Consider the following 21,163-nt stretch of genomic DNA (forward strand, 5'->3'; position numbering starts at 1 on the left):
ACTCCCAACGATCTGCTATTTTCCACTTTAATGGTATTGGAAATCAGATTTGGCACGCACCAAGACGACCAGCTAATGGCACACGTTCTCTTGTTACCCCTCGAAGAATAAACGTGCCCTTCTTCCTCAGTCTCCGTGCTTTCCTTTTGTTTCTGCGGATGACATCATGGACCTCTGTGGTCTAAGAGTATCACAAGTGGACGCCAGCGTTCTAGATCTGAAGTCTGTGAGGTCAGTGTGTCATTTTGAGAGGAATTTGAAGCCATTTTAATGCGTCTGGTTACAGCCACCACTGAAGAGCCTTGACTCAACATGCAGGGGCGGCCCAGGCAGGCCCAGCAGCAGCAGCTAGGATGCCTATCACCCAAGAAAATGCCCTGAACCATCTCCCCCTCCTGGAGAACTGGCTCAGGGCTCGAGAAAAGGACCGAGACGAGGGCGATGAGTCTCGGATGAGCGCAGGTGGTGTTTGCCAGGCTGCCATCTGCAAGCTTGTGGAATACATCCAGCTAAACTTTGCTGAAGTTGAGAGTCCTTTGTACAGTAGTAGCCCATTTAGAGAGGAAACTGATGCTGAAGTGAAGGCGGTCTACCTGAACAAGTCTGAGGAAGATGGCCCGGAGTTCGGGCTCAGCTTTGGAAATATTCCCATTTTTGGAGACCCCGAGGGGAAGAAGAAAGGGGTCAGGAGGAGGCGCAGGAAGGGCGATAAAGGCCCTGTGTTGGATGTCGGGTGTATTTGGGTGACTGAAGTGAAAAAGAACAGTCCAGCAGCCCACTGTGGAGATATTAAGCTGCGAGATGAGCTGCTGTCACTAAATGGACAGCTGATGGTTGGGGTCGACGTCACTGGAGCCAGGTAAGATGTCTGAATTTGTTTACAATCAGCATATAATATGTGGTGCTTTATTTCGTTAATTAGTTTGGTTAACAAAATAAGTTAGCATAGAGCTGAATTTCTCAGATATTCAAGCCCATGCTGTTGATTTAATGAGTTTGTCTTAGCTTTGAATCTGTATTTCATTAATTGGGAAAAGGTGTGCACTGAAAGCATTCCTATTTCGTCTTGTCATCATGTAAAGTCATTTGAGTGTGCTGGAATCCATTGACAGTATGTGGAGTACCCTCATTATTTAAGATTTCCCCCCAATATGTAAAAACCAATGGGAAATGGGCCTGCTATAATTCCATTGTAATCGTGCTAAAAAGTCAAAAGTATTGAACTAAAACGAACCTCAGATAACATTGCTTGTTTGGTACTGAACTTGTGTGAAAGACTTGGTGACAGTCACCAACATTGCCAAATCTTGGTGACTTCATCATACATTGCCAAATTTAAATCTGTGAGGAATGTCATGAAGTTTTTTGCTGAAGAGTTGACATCAAGTTGTTAATGTCTAAGATGGACTAAATCACTGAGAAGCTCTGGTAATAATTACATTACCCCACCTCTCCATGTTAAACTAATACCGTCCGAATAGGGCTTAGCAAACAAAAAAAAGTTATCTCAGTTTAAATCAGGGTTTGCCATACTACGGTTCGTGATTTAAATGCAGGGATAATGTAAAATTGAACTGTAAAATTATTATTTTTTTAAATAAAACTGCATGTCATGTGAATATTAACCAACATCAGAGAACTGTTAAAAAAAAAAAAGTTTTTTGAGAATGGTATTTTTTTTAAATAATAATAAAATATTCTAGGTAAAAGGAGACCTAAAGCTCACAAAAAAAGTTTGGGAATCCCATTTGGCACTGATGTCACTGGTCTGCAAATAGAGAAAGAAAAGGCAGCCGTCCATTTATTCAAACATAAAGTACAAACAGCCAAGAAAGGTCGCAGGGAGTTAAAATGGATAGAAATTTTTGAAAATATATCTACATTCTACAAGTTCAGTGAGTGGGATTTCACATTAGTGATAGTATAGTATATCACACCATTTTCTGAATAGCTACTCATCTGACTGGGTGGCAGCTTCTTATTTAGGTATCAGGGTGATTCACAGCTGGTCAGAGAGAACCGGGCCTCCTGTTAGTGTTCATGTGTCTATATACATCGTGTCAGCATGTCCCGGGGTTGACTAGTTTTGCCCCAGAGCATGGTACTTGGATCAGGGCCAGTGGGTCTTTTCCTTATTTGTTTCCTCATGTTGACAGCTCTGACAGACGGCTGCATGTGTCAGTGGTGTGGACAGTCTCGTGTCTGTCCTTGTTTGGCCTCCATCTGGACCGGCTGACACGCTCAGCTTTCACTTAGACCGCCAAATGTCTGTGTCTAACTAAAACAAAGGATGGACCTGCACTGTGAAGTTAACCATGTTGCAGTGCCATGCTTTTTTTTTTTCTTTTTTTTTTGCCTTTTCCTTTCTTGGCAAACAGAACCTTGGAAAATGTGTCACATTACCAGTACTTGTGTGCCCCAGGTCGCCAATGACTTTAAAAAATCATGTTGGAATGTTTTGCACCATTTTTCTTCATTTTCAAAAGCGCTATGATTTTCTAAAAAGAGCTATTTTAACTGCTAATGTTGTTATTTCCAGATTTGTAATTCAGTTTGCAAACCTTTTTGTTCAGAATGAGAATATAATCGTCACAATTATGGACTCTTTTGATTTTTTGTTTTGTTTCTTTGCGATCTCCAGTGTTTTCCTAGTTTAATTGAAATCCAAGCTTTTTCTTTGGTAATCTCCATCGTTGTGATTTATACATACAGCCACCCATTACAATAGTAACATTACAGCAAAATATTTTTTTCTGTCCAACCATGATAAAATCTTTTTGATTTTTATCAGGCAGAAGTAAATGCACATGCAAAAGACTTCTAAATGACCATACAGTGCAATTTTATTGTCGCTCCAAACCTGTATGACTTTCTTCTGTGGAACATAAAAGAAGATATTTAGAAATTAGAATGTTGGCTACCATGTTTGGTGACCACTGATTTCCATTGTATGGACAAAAAATAAAAATAGAACTAAGATAGTTTCTAAAAATATATATTTGTGTGTGTGTGTTCTGCAGAGGCTAAAGACAGTCATACAGGTTTGGAGCTATGGGTGAGTAAACATGACAGAATTTTCATTTTTGCTTGAACTATCCCTTTAAAGCTTAAAGGGATAGTTCACCCAAAAATGAAAATTAGCCCATGATTTACTCACCCTGAAGCCATCCTATGTGTATATGACATTCTTCTTTCAGACGAATACAATCGGAGTTATATTAAAAAATGTCCTGACTTTTCCAAGCTTTATATTGGGAGTCAATGGGTATATTTTTTTGGTTCATCAAGTCCATCAAGCGCATCCATCCATGATAAAAGTGCTCGAAACCGCTCTGGGGGGTTAATAAAGGTCTTCTGAAGTGAAGCGATGCGTTCGTGTAAGAAAACTAGCTTCCGGCAGATGGCCGTGTGCAAGTCAACGCCAAAAGAGTAACACTTGACGATGTATGACATACTGTTTTTCTTACACGAACGCATCGCTTCACTTCAGAAGACCTTTATTAACCCGCCAGAGCCGTGTGGAGCACTTTTATCATGGATGGATGCGCTTTGATGGACTTCCAAAAAAATATACCCATTGACTCCCATTATAAAGCTTGGAAGAGCCAGGACATTTTTTAATATAACTCTGATTGTATTCGTCTGAAAGAAGAGTGTCATATGCACCTAGGATGGCTTCAGGGTGGGGAAAAATTTGGGGAAAAAATGAGACCAAAAGAACTGGCATAAAGATTTTAACTGGTTTAACTGGAAACTAAAATAGTGCATGCATAAATTTGCCCAATTGGCTACGTCCAAAAAACAAAAAATGCATTAGCATAGTCTTTTTATTTCTAGAGTGTTTATATCACTGTCTCATATCCTATACAGTCCTATATATACCCAAGTTGAAGACTACTTCCTTTGAATGTCATGTGAATGTTGTGGTCTGTCAGGGTTGACTCAATCCCTGTAACTTAAGCTCTATAATTAGGGGTTGTATTGTGTGACTGATAAATGATAGGAAGTTTTGCAGTGTTCACACAGAATCTGGTTTGGGAAAACTGATTCCTGTACGGATGGATAGCAGGATACAGAAAGGGAGGAGGTTCCTGGGAGTGGCACGTGGTTTTGACCAAGAACAGACGTATTATTTTCTCAAGCTAAAGAAAAGCTGTTCATGTCAAGACGTCTCTGGAAGAGAAACAACGGCTGTATTTCTTCTTGTTATTCTGATACGGTCTGTTTCCTGTTGGTGTAAGCTTCCTGTTGGTATAAGCTTCTTATACCAAGAAATCTGTGGATTTAGCAGGACATTTTTGATTTACGTCACTTGTGCTTGCATGCTTATGTCATGTATGGTGATAGTTGGGATGAAGTTTTTCAAATGTACAGTATATGCTTCATAGCAAGCACAACTGAGTTAAAAACAAAGAAATTAAAATCGTATGTTTCAACTAGATGGCAATAGAGATGTCTAAATTCTAAATTGCACCTCTACAAGAGCGGAAGCAGTTATTTTATAATACAGTAGTCAACATTTAAAGTGGATCAAAAAAGTTCATCAAAGTTGTCCTAAGACAAGAACGGGCATTGTTCACAATTCATGTTTAACTTTGATGAAAGGTTTTGATCCACTTCAAATGTTGACTACTGTATATCTAATATGTGAAATTAGCATAGCTAGTAATCAACATGCATATACTGTTCAAAAGTTGGGGGTCGGTACAATTTTATTTTCTTCGATTTTTTTGATCCCCCCCCCCCCCCCCCATTTCTTGTCTCTTATGCCAAGGCTGCATTTATTTGATCAAAAATAAAGTAAAACCAATAATATTGTGAAATTCTATTCTAAGTTCTATTTTAATATATTTTGAAAATGTAATTTATCCCTGTGATAGCAAAGCTGAATTTTCACTATCCATTACTCCAGTCTTCAGTGTCCTTCACATAATCCTTTAGAAATCATTATAATATGATCTGATTTGATGCTCAAGAAACATTCATTATTATTAATGTTAGTGTTGAAAACAGTTATGCTGCTGAATATTCTTGTGAAAACCATGAGTGGCAATGTTCAAAGTTCAGGGAAGAAGAAGGTGGACACCGGTGAACATTCAACATAAAAATGTATATAAAAATAAAAAAACTACAAAATAGTCCAGGCCTGGTTCTCTCTCATCCATCACTATCGTGAGTCCTCCTTTTATCCTACCGGAGCTCCTCCGTGGGACTCGAGACTGGTGTGGCGTGCAGGTCATTAGCACTCAAGTTACCGGCCTCGCTCCGTTCCCACAGCTCTCGGCCCCGCCCTGCTTGCCACACCATGATAAAAAAACTTAGGATTCTTTGATGATAGTAAGTAACAAAAAATAGAAAGAACAGCATTTATTTGAAATAGAAATCTTTTGTCACATTATAAAGGTATTTGTCTCTTTTAATCAATTTATTCCATCCTTGCTAAATAAAAGTATTAATTTCTTTAAACAAAAGAAAGTGCTGACCACAAACTTTTGAATGGCGGTGCATGTTGATTCCTTTGCTTGTGTTCCCACTAGGCTTCTAAACTAACTTGACCAGCACAATCTTGCATTAACCAATTTGAAAATTCATGCTAGTCAAGTCTGCTATCCAATCTTTACTGAAGACACCGCAGACTATTTTTTTAGAGGTCAAGCCATCCATTAGCTGTTTCCTTCCTTTACTCACACAAACCTTTGATTACATTTCAGTTCAAGTGAGTTTTATGAGTCTGCCTCAGGGTTATGTTTGCTCATTACTGCATTACCCTTATTTCCTCTCTCAGGTAAGGCTTGAATCTGTAAGGATGCAAACACTGAGAACTGTTGGAGTAGAAGGTCTGGTGTGAGTGGAGAGATGAGGGTTGGACACGGTTCAAAAAGCCATGGACCAAAGCCTTCAAACACACACACACAAAAAGAGACACATGATGGAAACTTTATTTTTCATCAAGTGCTTTTCATGTTAATGATTTCAATGCAAAATTTCTGGGCCTGAATGCAGCTCACCACAAAAAGCCTTGTTGGTTTAATGTGTCTTCTTGTAATTTTGGTCCCGCTCTTTTCCTTCCCCCTCCTTTAACAGCCTGGACCAGCATCTGTCTGTGGGGAGCTTGGAAAATAGATCAGTGGCACTGCTCCAACCGGCCCATGCAAAGTGTTCTCCGCGTGCTCAATGAGAGAGTATTGGAGAAAACAAGGTTAAGAACGATACACTTTACTTAGATTTACTGCAACAAAGAAAATACCTGTTTGCCTAGAAAGCTAGAATAGCTGATTGGCACTTCCATTTTAATCTAAAATTAATTGAAAGGATTTTTCCTAAGATTTTGGGATCCAGAAGCCACAAGTATTTAGGAGTCTAAAACAGAGGTGTGAAGAAATAAAGGACCGCACAGAGTGAATTATGACCCGTACATTTTCCCTGCACAACTGTTTTTACAAAGTGATTAACTGTATTAGAATCTCCATATGTCCTATCAAAACCACGATGAAACATTACACATTTCAGCTTGTAAGTCTGCCTAGTTCCTGTCAGTATAAAGATCAAAGCCTTTTAGTCTGTTTGCTTTAAATTGATTCTCAGAGTCCTGAATTGGCACGCCAGCTCTTTGTGGTTGTTAACTTGCTGCTTGGATGAATGAGAGAAAGACTGCCATCTTTTCCCTGGCATTAACTATGTCTGAGTTTGCACTTTTCTCTTAAGCAAAAGAAAGCTTTGACTCTTTCGTCTTTAGTGAAGAGATTGGTGCCATTTTCCCACTGAAATGGATATGAGAACCTCAAATCAGGCACTGTGGTCTAGTTAAAACAGTACAAGAATATTCCTTGATTGAAAATAGCTTGTAATCATTAGATTAAATGATTTGTTTTAATTAATTTTCTTAATTATAACAGTAGGACTTCCAAGATTGCGAGGGTGTAAATAAAATATGCATTGGTATGGTTTAAAATGCCAAGGACAGGAATTTGGTCAGACGTTTGGATGAATCAAATGGCCATTCATTATGTTAAAATGTAAAATATTAAATATATTAATATTTTAGATTAATATCTGTTGTTGCCGAACAAAAAAAAAAGACAATGTTTGCGTTATTACGGAAGGCCTCAACGGTATATTTCATTAAGTTACATAATGCAAATATACCAGTCTACTTGAATTACCAAGACCTGCTTCTTACCTTAAAATGTGCTGATAACCACCATATTAATACTGTGGCCGGCTGCATAAACTGCTTGGACTAGTCAGTCATGTCATTTTCTTTGCTTTAACACTGGTCATAACCTTTTTTTTATTATTTTTTTTATGTCAGTTACATAAAAAAAGTAGATTGGTCTCATTTGAATATGAAAAGTAAGACTGATAATAACCCCTTGACAAAATGCTGGTTGGCCAGACTAGGTCTTAATAGTGACTGTGTGTCACAATAGAAAGCCACATGATGAATCAGAAAACATGACCAATAGTTGTATATTGACGTGCACAGGGTCAAACAAAGACAAAACACCATCAGAGTAACATGCAACACTAAAATAATGCAGTAAACATAATACAAAAAACATTACCGATAACAAAAATAAGAAGCTCTGTTTAACTCTGTTTAAGTAAAATATGATCTTATGAGATGTAGGAGTTTCTGGAAATGTCCTTTCCCCTTTAATTGACATGGTAATTCATAGTTTTGCTTTCAGAAACCATACATATATAACTATAACCATAAAACCCCCATAAATAATGTGATGTTAAACCATTTACGATTTCCACTGTATAATGCAAGGTAAAATAAAATTATCAGGTTTTAACTGCTGCATTTTTACAGTATTTTTTTCTGTTAACATTACCAACATTTTTACAGTGTAAAATTGTTCAATCTTGAGATGAAAGATAATACTGCTCAGAAATCATAATTTTTCGAGTAAGTCAGCCTAATGTTATGGACAGAATATAGTTATAACTTCAGCATATGTAATTAAGAATTTTATCAGTCTCAAATTCCCAATTGCACTTGCTTCATTGGAAAAATGCTTTTATGACATGGGTTCAAAATCAAATCATTCATCTACTGTGCATAAAACCTGTGCCATGAGAATAAGACGAAGTCTCATAGAACCCCCATTTCTCTGGTCACAGATGGGGTGGAGGATTAGCTCTGTTCAATCCGGATATTCAGGTAATACTGTCTGGTTTGTGGAACCAACCATTTTAAAGCCCCACAAATTACATTCCACCATGTCTGGCTCTGTGATTTTCAACCATGCCCATTGTGGTTGTTTTGTGGAAAGTGGTGGTTTTTTTAGTAAGGTTGATCTAGGCCATGTGCTCGCACATGACAGTGCCTCTTTACAATTTTAAGATCCTAGCTCTGTCTGTGGAATTACAAAATTGAATTGTAAGTAAGTGAATATATTAGAAAAGTCACACATATCCATTTTAAGGCAAAACACAGGGTTTCTGTTCTTCAAACTCTTTCATGTTTTAATTTTATATGAAACCCTTTTCAATATTAATTTTAGCACTGATTTCTGGATTGTTTCCGATTGGTTAGTTTTCAGATTGGCTTATTAGGGTAGACTTCTTTTATTGCTGTTTACTGAGTCAAGGTATGATTTCTCAGGAGACATGCAGTGATATCTGTGAGACATTTAGATGTGGAGACAAAAAAGGCTGTACAGTTAGGACTGTACAGTTGTGGCTTTGTCCACTAGAGGGCAGTAGCAAACAACTTTCTAGTTATTCCATACAAAAATCCTTTTACTTGCACTATTGAAATAAACACCACGAAATGTTACTATTTTAAGTAAAATTGAGCACCAGGCAGCATCCAGATATTTGACATTTGTATGAATATGATTGTGAGAGATTAAAAAAAGGTCACATTTTTCTTAATTTTACTTTTTGTGTATCATATACCTAATTTACTAGGGTCAGAACAGCAACAGCAGAAGATACGACGTGTCCATTTCAAGTCTGTGAATATTGTGGAAGGCTAGGGTGCAGTGAATGATGCTACTGTCTTTGGGACAGTTCCCCACAAACCCCTCAGAGTTATGTAAAGAATGTGTGCCAGACTGCTGCCTGCCGCCGGATGTCTTTCATAATGAAAACAGGCTTTAGAAGGAGACGCACAGGCAGTGCAGACTCAGGTGCAGTCTGTTACGATTTACGGTATTTATTTGTTTGTTTTATTTATTCATAACCTAGTGGAGACACCCTTTCCCTTCAGCAGTAAATGATGCAGTGATCAAGCGTATTTTTGATCTGTTTTGTTGGAATATTATAATCCTGCCAGGAGGGCGGACAGCACAGTGAGGCTGTGTGCTTTTCTGTCTGAAATCTGTCTGAATGGATGATTAAAACATAAAAGTGGTGACTTAATCATGAAGTAGCTTCAAGATAAATGCTCACTTCCAGCATGACTGACACTGCGCAAGGTCACATCAGTCAAACAAACCAGAAAAAGTTTTTCCCTTATGAGCTATGATATTACAACTACACAAAACCCAAATCCTTTGTTAAATACTTTCCGTATCAGTAAACTATACAGCACTGCACAGGCCAAGTGAAAGGAACTGTCTACTGCACTACGTTATTTCCAAATGACACTCCAAAATAAAAGTACAATGCAACTGTAATCTCATTCATTTATCCTTTTTAACATGATCAGAGAATTTCGACTTTGCAATCATGTTTTAAGTGACCAGCAACCCAAAGGGCATTGCATGTCAGGGCCTAGCTGACCTATCTCCATAGGTACGACAGATAGGCTAGGATATAGATAGGTATGGAAAGCTCCACGCGCTGCAACTGAAGGAAATACATGCAAATAGAAAAAAACACCAGCCAATTAAGAAAATATCTTAATCAGTTTGACAACACATGTGCTGCAAATACTCACAACGCAACCAAATACAGAAACGCGCTGTAAATACTCACAACTCATATGATCAGGATGTTAAAATAAACAAAAAACTCAGCTTTCAGGTCATCGACAACACCACTGACGAGTAGACACTGAACAATAAGCTTGTCCCAGCCAGGTTCATCACTTGTTGGCGTCCCCTTGAAACATTTCCTTTGCGGTCTGTGCTATTTGCAGAGCATTTCTGTATTTGGTTGCGTTGTGAGTATTTGCAGCACATGTGTTGTCAAACTGATGAATATGTTTTCTTAATTTGTTGGTGTTTTTTCAATTTGCATGTGCTTTCTTCAGTTGCAGTGCGTTGAGCTCTCTCGGACGCATGCTATGTCCCAGTTTGACTGAATATGGTCATCATAATCGCGTGCAACATTTATTTGTTTCAGAACCATGAAGAGGTTCTCATTCAGAACTGAATGATTTTTATTACATTAGGTTCCTTTAAAGTCAGCATGAAGCGGAAGTTTCATTTTTCTGTTGTGATTTATATCTGAGTGAAACGGCTTCTCGAACAAGAAAAAATGCCATCTTAAGAGAAGAGATGCTGTTGCGAGAGGCAGGGGACGTTATTTTGATTAAAGATTACGAAGGCATATTCATGGATAAATCATTTATAATAAATACTGTAATATTCCACAAAACGAATGGTCAGTTTTGTTTTTATGGTGACTTGGTTCTCGCATCTAGTAATGCATCACCATACTGTTGTACTAAACTACTGCTGTAATCACTGTTACTGAATCTACAGTGGGACCACTCCGATTTCATAATGAAAGACTGTTATAACAGGCCTGGCTCCACCTAATCAGGAGCTTGGCCCACCCTGGCCCCTCACCGGCCCACCTGGCTCATCAGGGTGCCCCACATCAAATAACAACCAATCACAAAATTGGTGCGATGTTCAATTCGATATATACAAATATATATTATTGATATTCATGTTGAAAAATGCATAGAGGAACACCCCTGGCCCACCGGGAATATCATTTGGCCCACCTTGCATCTCAAAGCTGGAGCCGAGCCTGCTTATTATAAACCGGTTCTTTTTAGTGAATGACAAACACTTCTGAATCATTCGAAGCGGTTACGAACCGTCTCCGACACGAGGATGTTAATGAGTTTTGTTGTAGTCAGTGATCATTTATAAAAATGAATGAATGAATCGGCCTATTAATGTTCTAATAAAATAAAGTGAATGGAATCGGAACCGTAATCACATCCCAATGAGAAGAAGTACAGTTAGGAAGAAGGCAGTTCACTAGGATTTAAAACACCGCCACTGTAGAAGGCTATTCCTTCTGGTGTCAGTATCAGGGATTCACCGTGAGCGTCTTCGGTTGGGAGTTTGAAGAAGGGGAGGGACGATCCAAACAATCTCACACCCGCTGAGATGCAACGCGCTGGATAATGGATCCCTGCTGACGCTCGTGTAAAGTTTGCGAGCGCCGAACCGAGCTGTATTTTCATTTGACAATCTCAGAGGCACGGATACTGTCCGTATCGACAGGCTGTCCTGTGGGAAAAAAAGCAGCCATGGACTTTAATCATGCTCTGAGTAGATCACATGAAAGGGGCGAGTCGCTCGAGCTGTTAGAAACATTTCCATGAACATACAGCGAAGTCGCTCAGGGAGTTTATACGGATGATTGCTATGATTATTGAACTCACAGGAGCCCAAACAGCGCGTGCCAGCTGTCAGGAACTGACCTCGCCGCAAAAACGATGATGATGGGGTGGAAGTGAACGTTTCAGGTAACGTTATACGCATTTTCATAGGCATGACTGTATTGTGCTTGCTGTTAGTGACGTGAGACATGATATTTACAGCTTCTTGGAGGAATAAGTAGCATAATATATTAAATCTTACAGATGATCTTGTCATATTAGTTCACTTTTTGTTGCATAAGCTGACAGGTATCATAATTATTGCTACTGTAATGATATTTAAGGGGTGAATATCAGTTCTCAACAACATTTAACAGCTTTTCATGCTTTTTGTTTTGACAAATATCTGGGATTCCCTGGTATGACACCATGTCCTCCCATGTTTGTTGCAGAAATGGACATGCAGGTTAAACATGCCAACATCTCATTACTGGCAGAAAGTAACAATAAATATTTCTTAATAATGAATAAGATTTGACTTTGGTTTAAATGGCACTTAATGACACCGTTAAAGCTGTGTGTTAATATGTCTCCTAATCCCAGTTGTTATTTGTTTGCCATTATATTTGTTTCACTGTGATTGTCTTCATGTAGCCTGTTGGTCTTGTCTGAACTCATAGTAGATGAAACCAAAGGGAGAGCTTCAGCTACTGCAAGTGCTGCTCTGTGAATGGAAGTGTTCTATTTCTGAGGAAGCGCTGGGTAAATAGGGACTATAAATCTACTTATCTCTGAGTCACATAAGCTCCCCTCCAGCACTGCATAAAGAGGCATACTCTATGTCCTCACATGGCTTAAATTGCTATCTGAAACTGGCTTGACACAGACTCGAATTTATGAATGAACAAAAAGTGCTTTGGTCAACTTTTTGCACTGAATATTCCCTCCATAAAATGTATTACTGCAATTCTGCATCCTGAGAATGCATCCTCGTATTATTTACAGAATGGAATGGGGTTGTACATGCCATATTCTGTGGAATAATAATGCTTTTATTCTCTTTTGACATTTTTTATGAGTTATTTTCGCACTGCATTGAAAAGCGGAATTCCAATGTTTTCAGAGAGCATTGTCAGGATTTGGAGATGAGTGTATTCCCAAATTCTTTTGAGCCCCCAAAGGGAGTAATAGATTTGAGCAGCCAATTGGAACAGTTTTTCTTTGGTAACTAAGCTCTATTTAAAGCAACGGGTCATGTTTGGGTTGTTTGACTGCTGTCTCTGTCCCAAACAAACAATTTTGTTGTGGCTTACACAATGCTAACTGATTTAGAGGTGGATGGCCATCTTTCTCTCTAATCTTAGTGAGGGGATACGGTTCCCTGTTTCAGCGTCTGGTAATAACTACCGTTTAAAGGTTTGGGGTCACTCAGTACAATTTAAAAAAAAGAAATGAATATTATTAATATTATTTTATTCACCATCGATACATTCAATTGACCAAAAGTGACATTAAATATATTTAAAATATTTATATTTAAAAAAATCTGTTTTCTGTTCATTAAGGATTACTGAGAAAAAAATAGGGATGCACCGAAATGAAAATTCTGGGCTGAAACCAAAAATAAATTATAAATAAATAATCAGTACATTTTTCAAACGTATTTAATAATCAACAAACACTCAAGTTGTACATTTAAATTCCACATAAAGCAGTTTTTATATCAACTTTTTTATATTATTGTTACTACTCCAGTTTGTTGGTGAAATAAACATTTAAACGACAATTAACTGTAATGACTTGTTTTCATGACAGATTTATTTATACATAAATAATGGAGACTAATATGTAATATAGTGCTTATATTTAGCAAAATGCTCTTCTCTAGAGTTTTTTTCTTTCTTTCTTTTTTCTAGCTAACTGATGAGATTATGGATGAGACGTTAACGTTAAATGTCCACACAGCTGACATTTTTAACCGTTGAAGCTTATCCACGTTGTGTGTACGAAATAGACGCTGAACCATCTGAGAAACGCTACTTAAATGTCTGTTTCGGTCATTGAACAGAAACCGTATATATTTCAGAACTACCAGTATAAACTATTTTGTAAACCGGTCTACCCACAAACTAAAACACACACACTCCCAAAAATGCAACACTGCACACAGAAGAAATGAGAAGCTCTGTGTTGTCCTGACATCTGTCTCTCCATCTGAGAGTGTTCAAATGCAGAGCCGCTTGTGGTGGGCTCTGTTTCCCCTCTGTAGGCTTGTTCATGGGGAGATTGCTGACTGAGGTTATAACTTTAGCTCTCCACCGCATTGTGGAATGTCTTTACAGTATCTGCGAAGTTCTGATGTATTGCCTCCAGTTGTAACCTGGGAAATGAGTTAGCCCTAGTTTTAAATTGAATCACGAATTGTATTACTTTTAATGTGGAAACATAAAATATGACATCAACAGGTGCATGCTCAAATCAGAATTCCTTGGGAATATATGCTCAGTAGCCTCTCTTCTTCATATTACAGAACGCATAACTGTTTCAAATGCATTAGGAAATGGAAGTGTAAATGTCCATGGTTTCACTCCCATTTGATGCTCTTGTTAAAAGCTATGGCATATCCTCACCCTTGCTTAGGTCATCTCAGTAGCCCTTTGGCTTATTAACAGAGTGTATGGTGAATATTGTAAAGAATTTGATAACATTTGTGTGTCTTAACCCTTCAGTCCGTTTAGACTCACAAATGTTTCTATTCCCTTGGTCTTTCCTCACAAGTTGGCCTCATTGTGAGCTCTTTTTGATTCTTCCAAATCATTAGTTAATCAGCCTAGTGAGAGATTTTCCTCATTTCCTGGCCAGACCTTTTTTTCAGTAACCCGGATGAGGCAAGAAATTTCACACAGTATTTAAAAGATTATTGTGGATGCGTCAAACTTTGGGGTCATGCTCTTCAAATAAACAATTTGAAGTTGCATTTAGGCTTTAACTTTTTATACAGTAATCACTAAGTATTTGGACTCTTAAACCACTTAAATGTCTGTGCAGGTTTTCTTTTTAAAACAATACGTCTGCTAGGACACCTGTGTGTCGTGTGTGAACTTGAGAAGTTCATAAATCCACAAAAAAATCTCTATTAGACCAGTCTCATAAAAGTTAGTTCTCTAGCATAATTTTTTGATTTTGATTTGAGTGTCCAAATAATTCTATGGCCACTAAATGACCTAATGTGACTGCATGAATCGAGTGATACTGCATAAACGTCTTCCTTGAGTCTTTACACACATCTACGCTTGTAGAAGAATAAGATTTGTTGTTTGCTAATCTAATATTTTTTTTATATTATTTAGTTTTTATACTTTTTGTGGCATCTGTTTTTTTCTTGCAGCAAATGCAGGGCATGAGCCTAATCTTAATCCTACTTTTCTAGTGCTTGTTATTAATGTGACTGTTCATTCACATGTTGTTCTCTTCAAGTTAATCATGTGATGCTATGACAGTTTCTGTTTTTTACATCCAGACTCAAGTGTAAAATCTGGGTCCTGAAGCAAAACCTGTCAAGAGCCACTGATGCGGTTGGCCAGATATTTTTAAAATAGTATTTGGAGAAATGTCAGTGTTTTGTTCTTGAGTATGTGCTGAATCCGACCTTTCTGATCATAGATTGTTTCTATGTGTTTAGGCCTACTTGAAAAGTTTTTAGGATTAAATATAGATTTCAGATACATAAATCAAAGTTTTGTCTGGACCCTTTTATCAGACCCTACAAATACATAAAAATAATCTGAAACAGAGTGTTGAACCTTATTTCATCATCTGGATAGAAGCGCTTATATAATAATAATAATACATTGCATAATAATCATTGATTGACATTTATTCCTACATTATTCTTCACTTTTTATGAGGCCACCTAATTAGAGCTGCACGATTAATCGTTAAAAGATCTCGAATTCAACCCCCCACGCGATCTTAATGCTGCATTTCTACGATTCTGCCAATAATATTCAACAAGATAACGCGCAAGGGTTCGGTTTGGATTCGGTTTGGCACGCATGTGATTCGTGGATTAACTGCTAAATTTAACCATCATAGAGTGAAAGTTTATAATTTGGACGTGTTTTGTCTTGCCAATTTACACCGCAGAAGGAGAGCCGAAAACCGGGACTCGCGCGTTATCTGTGCGCACAGCCACACACGAGAGAGAGAGAGAGAGAGAGAGAGAGAGAGACGTGTGTCAGATAGCACTCAAATGCAGAATTGATTCCTCTTTTGCGTTTCCTTGCCCTTGAATGGACACATAAACATAAAATTGTCTAAATGACCGTCTCGACAAGTATTCTCTCGTTTATGTCATGTGTGAACAGCTGAGACAGAAACGGATGTTTGTCAGTTTTTCTCTGGGAATGCGCATTCTGAACTACCTCGACAACTGGCTCATACTGACTCAGTTGGAGGCGGAGTCCCATACTCACAAAGCCTGGCTCCTCGGCCATCTAGACCGCCTTGGGCTCAGGGTAAACTTTTACAAGAGTATGCTGTCCCCCAGACAACGAATCACGTTCCTGGGAACAGTTCTCGACTTCGCACATATGAGAGCATGGCCCACACCGGACCGAGCTCTATCAATTCAGCGGCTCACCGCGTTGTTCAAGGAGGGCTCCAGTGTGCCCTTCCGAACGTTTCAGAGGGTCTTAGGCCTTATGGCTTCGGCATCTTCAGTAGTCCAACTAGGCCTACTGTGTATGCGACCTCTTCAGCTGTGGCTGATGCCTCAAGTTCCAGCCCATGCGTGGCGCTCGGGCCTCGTAAACATCAGGGTGGACCAGCGCTGTATCAGAGCCCTGGACCCCTGGAAAGACACCAGCTGGTACCAGCAGGGTGTGAGCACGGGTCTGGTTTCAGAGAGGAGGGTTATCTCAACAAACGCTTCCAACTCCAGTTGGGGAGCCCTGTGCGAGGGCAGGCCTGCCTCCAGCCTCTGGTCGAGCTCGGAGAAACGCCTACACATCAACTGCCTCGAGATGAGAGCAGTTTTTCTAGCCCTAAAAACCCTCCTCCCATATCTGGCGGGACACCACGTCTTGGTCAGTACAGACAACATGGCTGTGGTGTCCTACATAATTGCCAGGGTGGCCTCAGGTCTCGCAACCTGTTCGCCATAGCCACACAGCTACTGTTATGGGCTCACGCCAACCTGCGCTCACTCAGGGCAGCTCACGTGCCGGGCACGATGAACATAGAAGCAGACATGCTATCTCAGGGCAATGTTCCCCCAGAGGAATGGTCGCTCCAACCCCGGACGGTTCACTTGTTGTGGAAAGTCTTCGGCAAGGCAGAGGTAGACCTCTTCGCCTCAGAAGACAACTGTCATTGCCCAATCTTCTTTTCAAAGAGCAGGGATGCGCTGGCCCATGAGTGGCCCAGCCTTCCCCTTTATGCGTTCCCTCCGGTCTCGATGCTCCCCCAGGCCATTGAACTGATCAGGAACACCAAATGTGCAGTCTTTCTTGTAGCCCCCCTCTGGCGAATCCAGATTTGGTTCCCAGAGCTGATGTAGCTGTCTACGACAGCTCCGTGGCCTATTCCGCTGAGGAGCGACCTCCTCACGCAGGCAAACAGGACAATCTGGCACCCCCGTCCCGACTTGTGGGCCCCTCAACGGGTACCCCAGGACCTCCCAGAAGGTGTCCTGAATACCATTATGGAGACTAGAGCTCCGTCCACTAGGCGCCTCTACCACCTCAAATGGTCAGTGTTCTCCAGCTGGTGTCTAGCTTGAAACCTCGACCAATATATCTGCGAAGTACCAATGGTACTCACATTTCTCCAAGAGCTGTTGGACGCGGGAAGTTCCCCCTCCACGCTCAAAGTGTATGTGGCAGCTATTGCAGCTTTTCACGTACCGATGGCTGGCTCTTCGTTGGGTAAAAACGACCTCATCGTTCGCTTCCTTAAAAGAGCCAGGAGACTTAACCCGCCTCGGCCACCTTCAGTGCCGGCCTGGGACCTTTCCCTGGTTGTACGAGCGCTTAAGGGACCTCCCTTCGAGCCACTTCAGTTGGCTGATCTAAGATCCCTCTCTCTTAAAACCGCTCTGCTGTTAGCACTGGCGTCAGTTAAAAGAGTTGGGGACTTACAAGCACTCTCCACGAGCGCTTCCTGTCTTGAGTTCGGGCCTAATGACTCCAAAGTCGTCCTTAAACCAAGACATGGATATGTACCGAAGGTGCTCTCAACTCCGTTCAGAGCCCAGGTTATTTCTCTATCAGTTCTTCCGGTATCGGGAGAAGATAGTGATGCCCTCACGCTCTGCCCCGTCAGAGCCCTGAGAATATATCTGGAGCGTTCTGCCTCTTTCAGACAGTCTGAACAGCTCTTTGTCTGTTTCGGGGGCCGCACCAAAGGGCTGCCGGTCACGAAACTCACACTATCAAGATGGATAGTAGATACTATCTCTCTGGCCTACACCTCCCTGGGCCTCCCATGCCCCATAGGTGTAAGAGCTCACTCCACAAGAGGCATGGCATGGTCCAGTGGAGTTCCCATTGAAGACATTTGTGCGGCGGCCGGCTGGTCCGCTCCGTCCACATTTGCAAGATTTTAAAACCTAGAGGTTCCTGCTCTGCAGGCACGAGTTCTCTCTATCTGAGGTCCTGGCTCTTCGGACCCATGCCCGTGTATGACTCAGACACATCCTGCAGTGGCTTTGCACTATCTGTGTGTATGATATTCTAGGTCCCTGGCTCTGTCGACCCAGGCCTATGTATGACTTAGTGGCCCTTGTGCTTCACTGTGTGCAGTGTATATCATTCTAGGCCTGACATTCTGGTCTGTGATATTCAGACTACTCTGGGGCTCCCCGGACACCTTCAGAGTAGTCACCGGCGAATAGCACAGCGTTTTAAAATGGGTTCCCACAGCGTTTGCAACGCAGTACGAGAGAACGTTCTCGTAAGGGAACGTACTTGGTTACTTGCGTAACCTCGGTTCCCTTAGAGATAAGGGAACGAGTACTGCGTTGCACACGCTGTGGGAAAACTCCTTTTCTCCATCTTCTTTTTTGAGGCCATTACAAGTTTGATTTTGATGTGACAAAGCAGTGATAAGTGGGTGAGTTGTTTACTTACTTTTTAATGTGACTTCCCATTATTTCCATAATTTTCAGACTTACTCACGAAGAAGCAGGATTTATTGCACAAACCAATCATATCTGATCATAACCAATCACATCCAATCATATAGCGCAATTCATTCTCATCAATCCCCATTCATTCTCAATTACCGCCATGCGTTTTTTTTTTAGGGGTAGGGTTAGTGTAAGGGGAGAAAATATACAGTTTTACAGTATAAAAATCATTACGTCTATGAAGAGTTCCCACAAAGATAGCGAACCAGACGTGTGTGTGTGTGTGTGTGTGTGTGTGAGTGAGTGAGTCTATTTAACAGACTTGATGGTTTATGGTTTAACTCATTCATTGCTCTGTGCTTTTGTCTGCATTACAGGATAAGAAAGCTCTTTGGCCTTATCTTTATCCTTATCAGTTTACTGTGCCTGCACAGTAGTACAATAGTCTGCACAATAGTCCTTTTACATTTAAAAGCTTTTAATGCATATTGCCCACCAAGCACAGTTGCCATAAAGCCACCGGGGTGGTGGTAGGTGCCATGGCTTGGGCCTGTCATCGCTGCTTGCAGCTATAATTTATTCAAAATTGTATTATCCTGTGTCTTGTTGTTGTTGTTGTTGTTATTTATTTGTTAATATGTGTGCACTGAAAGCTTCATTACCAAAAAAAGTTCCTTTGTGCAAGCACACCTGGCAATACAGTTCTTTGTGCTTCTGAATCTGATTAGGGTTCTTTGCATTCCTCTTGTCCCCCTGTAATCCAATGGCATAATGTGACAAACTATCCTAAGTCTAGTCAAATTCTCAATGGTATTTCTGTCATTATGGTTATGGTCAAATAAGGTGGAAAAGTATCTAAATCCAACCCAAGAAATGGGATTTCCTTACTTGGCCTGTCACAGTATCAGTTTATTCTTGTGAGTATGCAGGATCCGTTGCAACATATGCTATCCAGGTGCAAACTTTTATTCACATCTGTAGTCGCTTGGCTCACAGCCATGGGAAAAGACTTTTCTGGAGGTTTCCGCAGTGCATATAAATGAGCATCTACCAAACCTGACGTCTGCGCATACGCGCCACTTTGAGGAGTCTGCTAAATCCAAGATTGCAGAAAAGCAAATGTAGTGCTTTGGAGGGAGACATTGTTCTGAATTATTTAGCCAGCACTGTATGGGAAAGGTCTTGGGCGTCCTCCACTCCACGACAACAAATCACTCCACATTGTTTAGAGAACACCGTTTCGAGACCGTTTCAGCCAATCCGTGTTGGTCACCATTCTGCTTAAATTGTGTTTGGCTGGAATAGATGGATTTCCCTACTGCAGCTGTGGTTTAGTCTGAAAGAGGCAATGGAGGCCTGTTGCTGGGTTTCTCTGAGACCCATTAGCTTTTACAGCAGCTTAAATTCCGTGTTGTTGTGCCAGAGCTGAGATCATGGCTTTTTTTTTCCTTCTTATTTGGTCTTTTATCAAATGCTGATTTGAAAAAAAAAAGGTCATTATTAGCATGACAGGTCATTAGAATGGCAGGTTTTTATCTCATTTATCACTTAAGTTGTTTCTCTCGGGTGTAATGATGAACGTGTCTGCGTCGGTGGGACACTGATGTGGGCGATCGTCTGACAGCGTTCCATTAGTGCATGGCACACACCTGCTGAGATAGCAAACCACGGCTACAGAGCTGAACAAGTTTTTTTCAACCATTCATCTGCATCTCCATGTTCCTTCTATCCTTCGTTACCTCCACTGATAACTTTTTCGTTCCCTGCAGTTTGCTCTGTGGTTTACATCCATCACTCTGGCTCAGAGATGCAGATGGTAGTTGGCTAAATGTTTGATCAGTGGCCTGAATGAAAGGAGTTTATGGCTTTTGATTGATATGAGGTTGATGAGCGTCATTACAGTGTCTTGTTATATCACTTTATTGTGTGGTAATGTAATGTTTATGTTGCCCTCTGCTCATGATCCCGCATGTGTGGGTTGGCAAAGCATGAGTTGAACAGTCTAGCAAGATTAAGTAATGACATGGACTGTGGTTCTAAAACGTGATTTATGTATGTGATGTCATGATGTAGGTTCAGACTCACTCACTGCAGACTTAAGACACTCATTTTCCCTTTCATTATAGGGGAAGTTCACCCAAAAATGAAAATTGTGTCATCATTTACCCTCATGTTGCTCCAAACCCCTTTCACATTCTTCCGTGAAACACTAAGTGTGACATTTTGAATAATATCTTGGTTGTTTTTCTATCTAATGAAAGTCAAGTTCAGAAATTATGAAAATAGTACCATTAGAGATTTATAAACATGGTCTGTATGTCTTCTGAAGCCATACAATAAAGACTAAATTTAGGTTGTTATTTACTGAAAATGTCTCAGCTGTAGCTCGCATATCAAATATGACATATCAGGTTTATTTTCTTCACACCTATTTTTCAGTCTGGTCCTTTGGAATGACATGAGGGTGACTAAATGATGATGGGATTTTAATTTTTAGGTGAATTGTAAGTCTG

The 21,163-nt window shown here is 40.2% G+C and overlaps 1 protein-coding gene across 2 annotated transcripts in view; it reads left to right on the top strand.

The window, feature by feature from the left end:
- The first annotated feature begins 306 nt into the window (after positions 1–306).
- Positions 307–21,163, top strand: part of pdzd2 (PDZ domain containing 2) — a 63,311-nt gene continuing 42,454 nt past the window's right edge. Inside the window, exon 1 of one of the 2 annotated variants that reach the window (XM_084414318.1) lies at positions 307–859. In XM_084414318.1, the coding sequence (XP_084270444.1) occupies positions 354–859 (506 nt within the window). In that variant the 5' untranslated portion in view covers positions 307–353. Of the gene's footprint in view, positions 860–11,268; positions 11,669–21,163 lie in introns of those variants that run through there. The other variant, XM_084414319.1, reaches the window with a different exon arrangement.

This window comes from Rutilus rutilus, assembly GCF_951802725.1.
Source record: "Rutilus rutilus genome assembly, chromosome: 7".
NCBI classification, from domain to species: Eukaryota; Metazoa; Chordata; class Actinopteri; order Cypriniformes; family Leuciscidae; genus Rutilus; species Rutilus rutilus.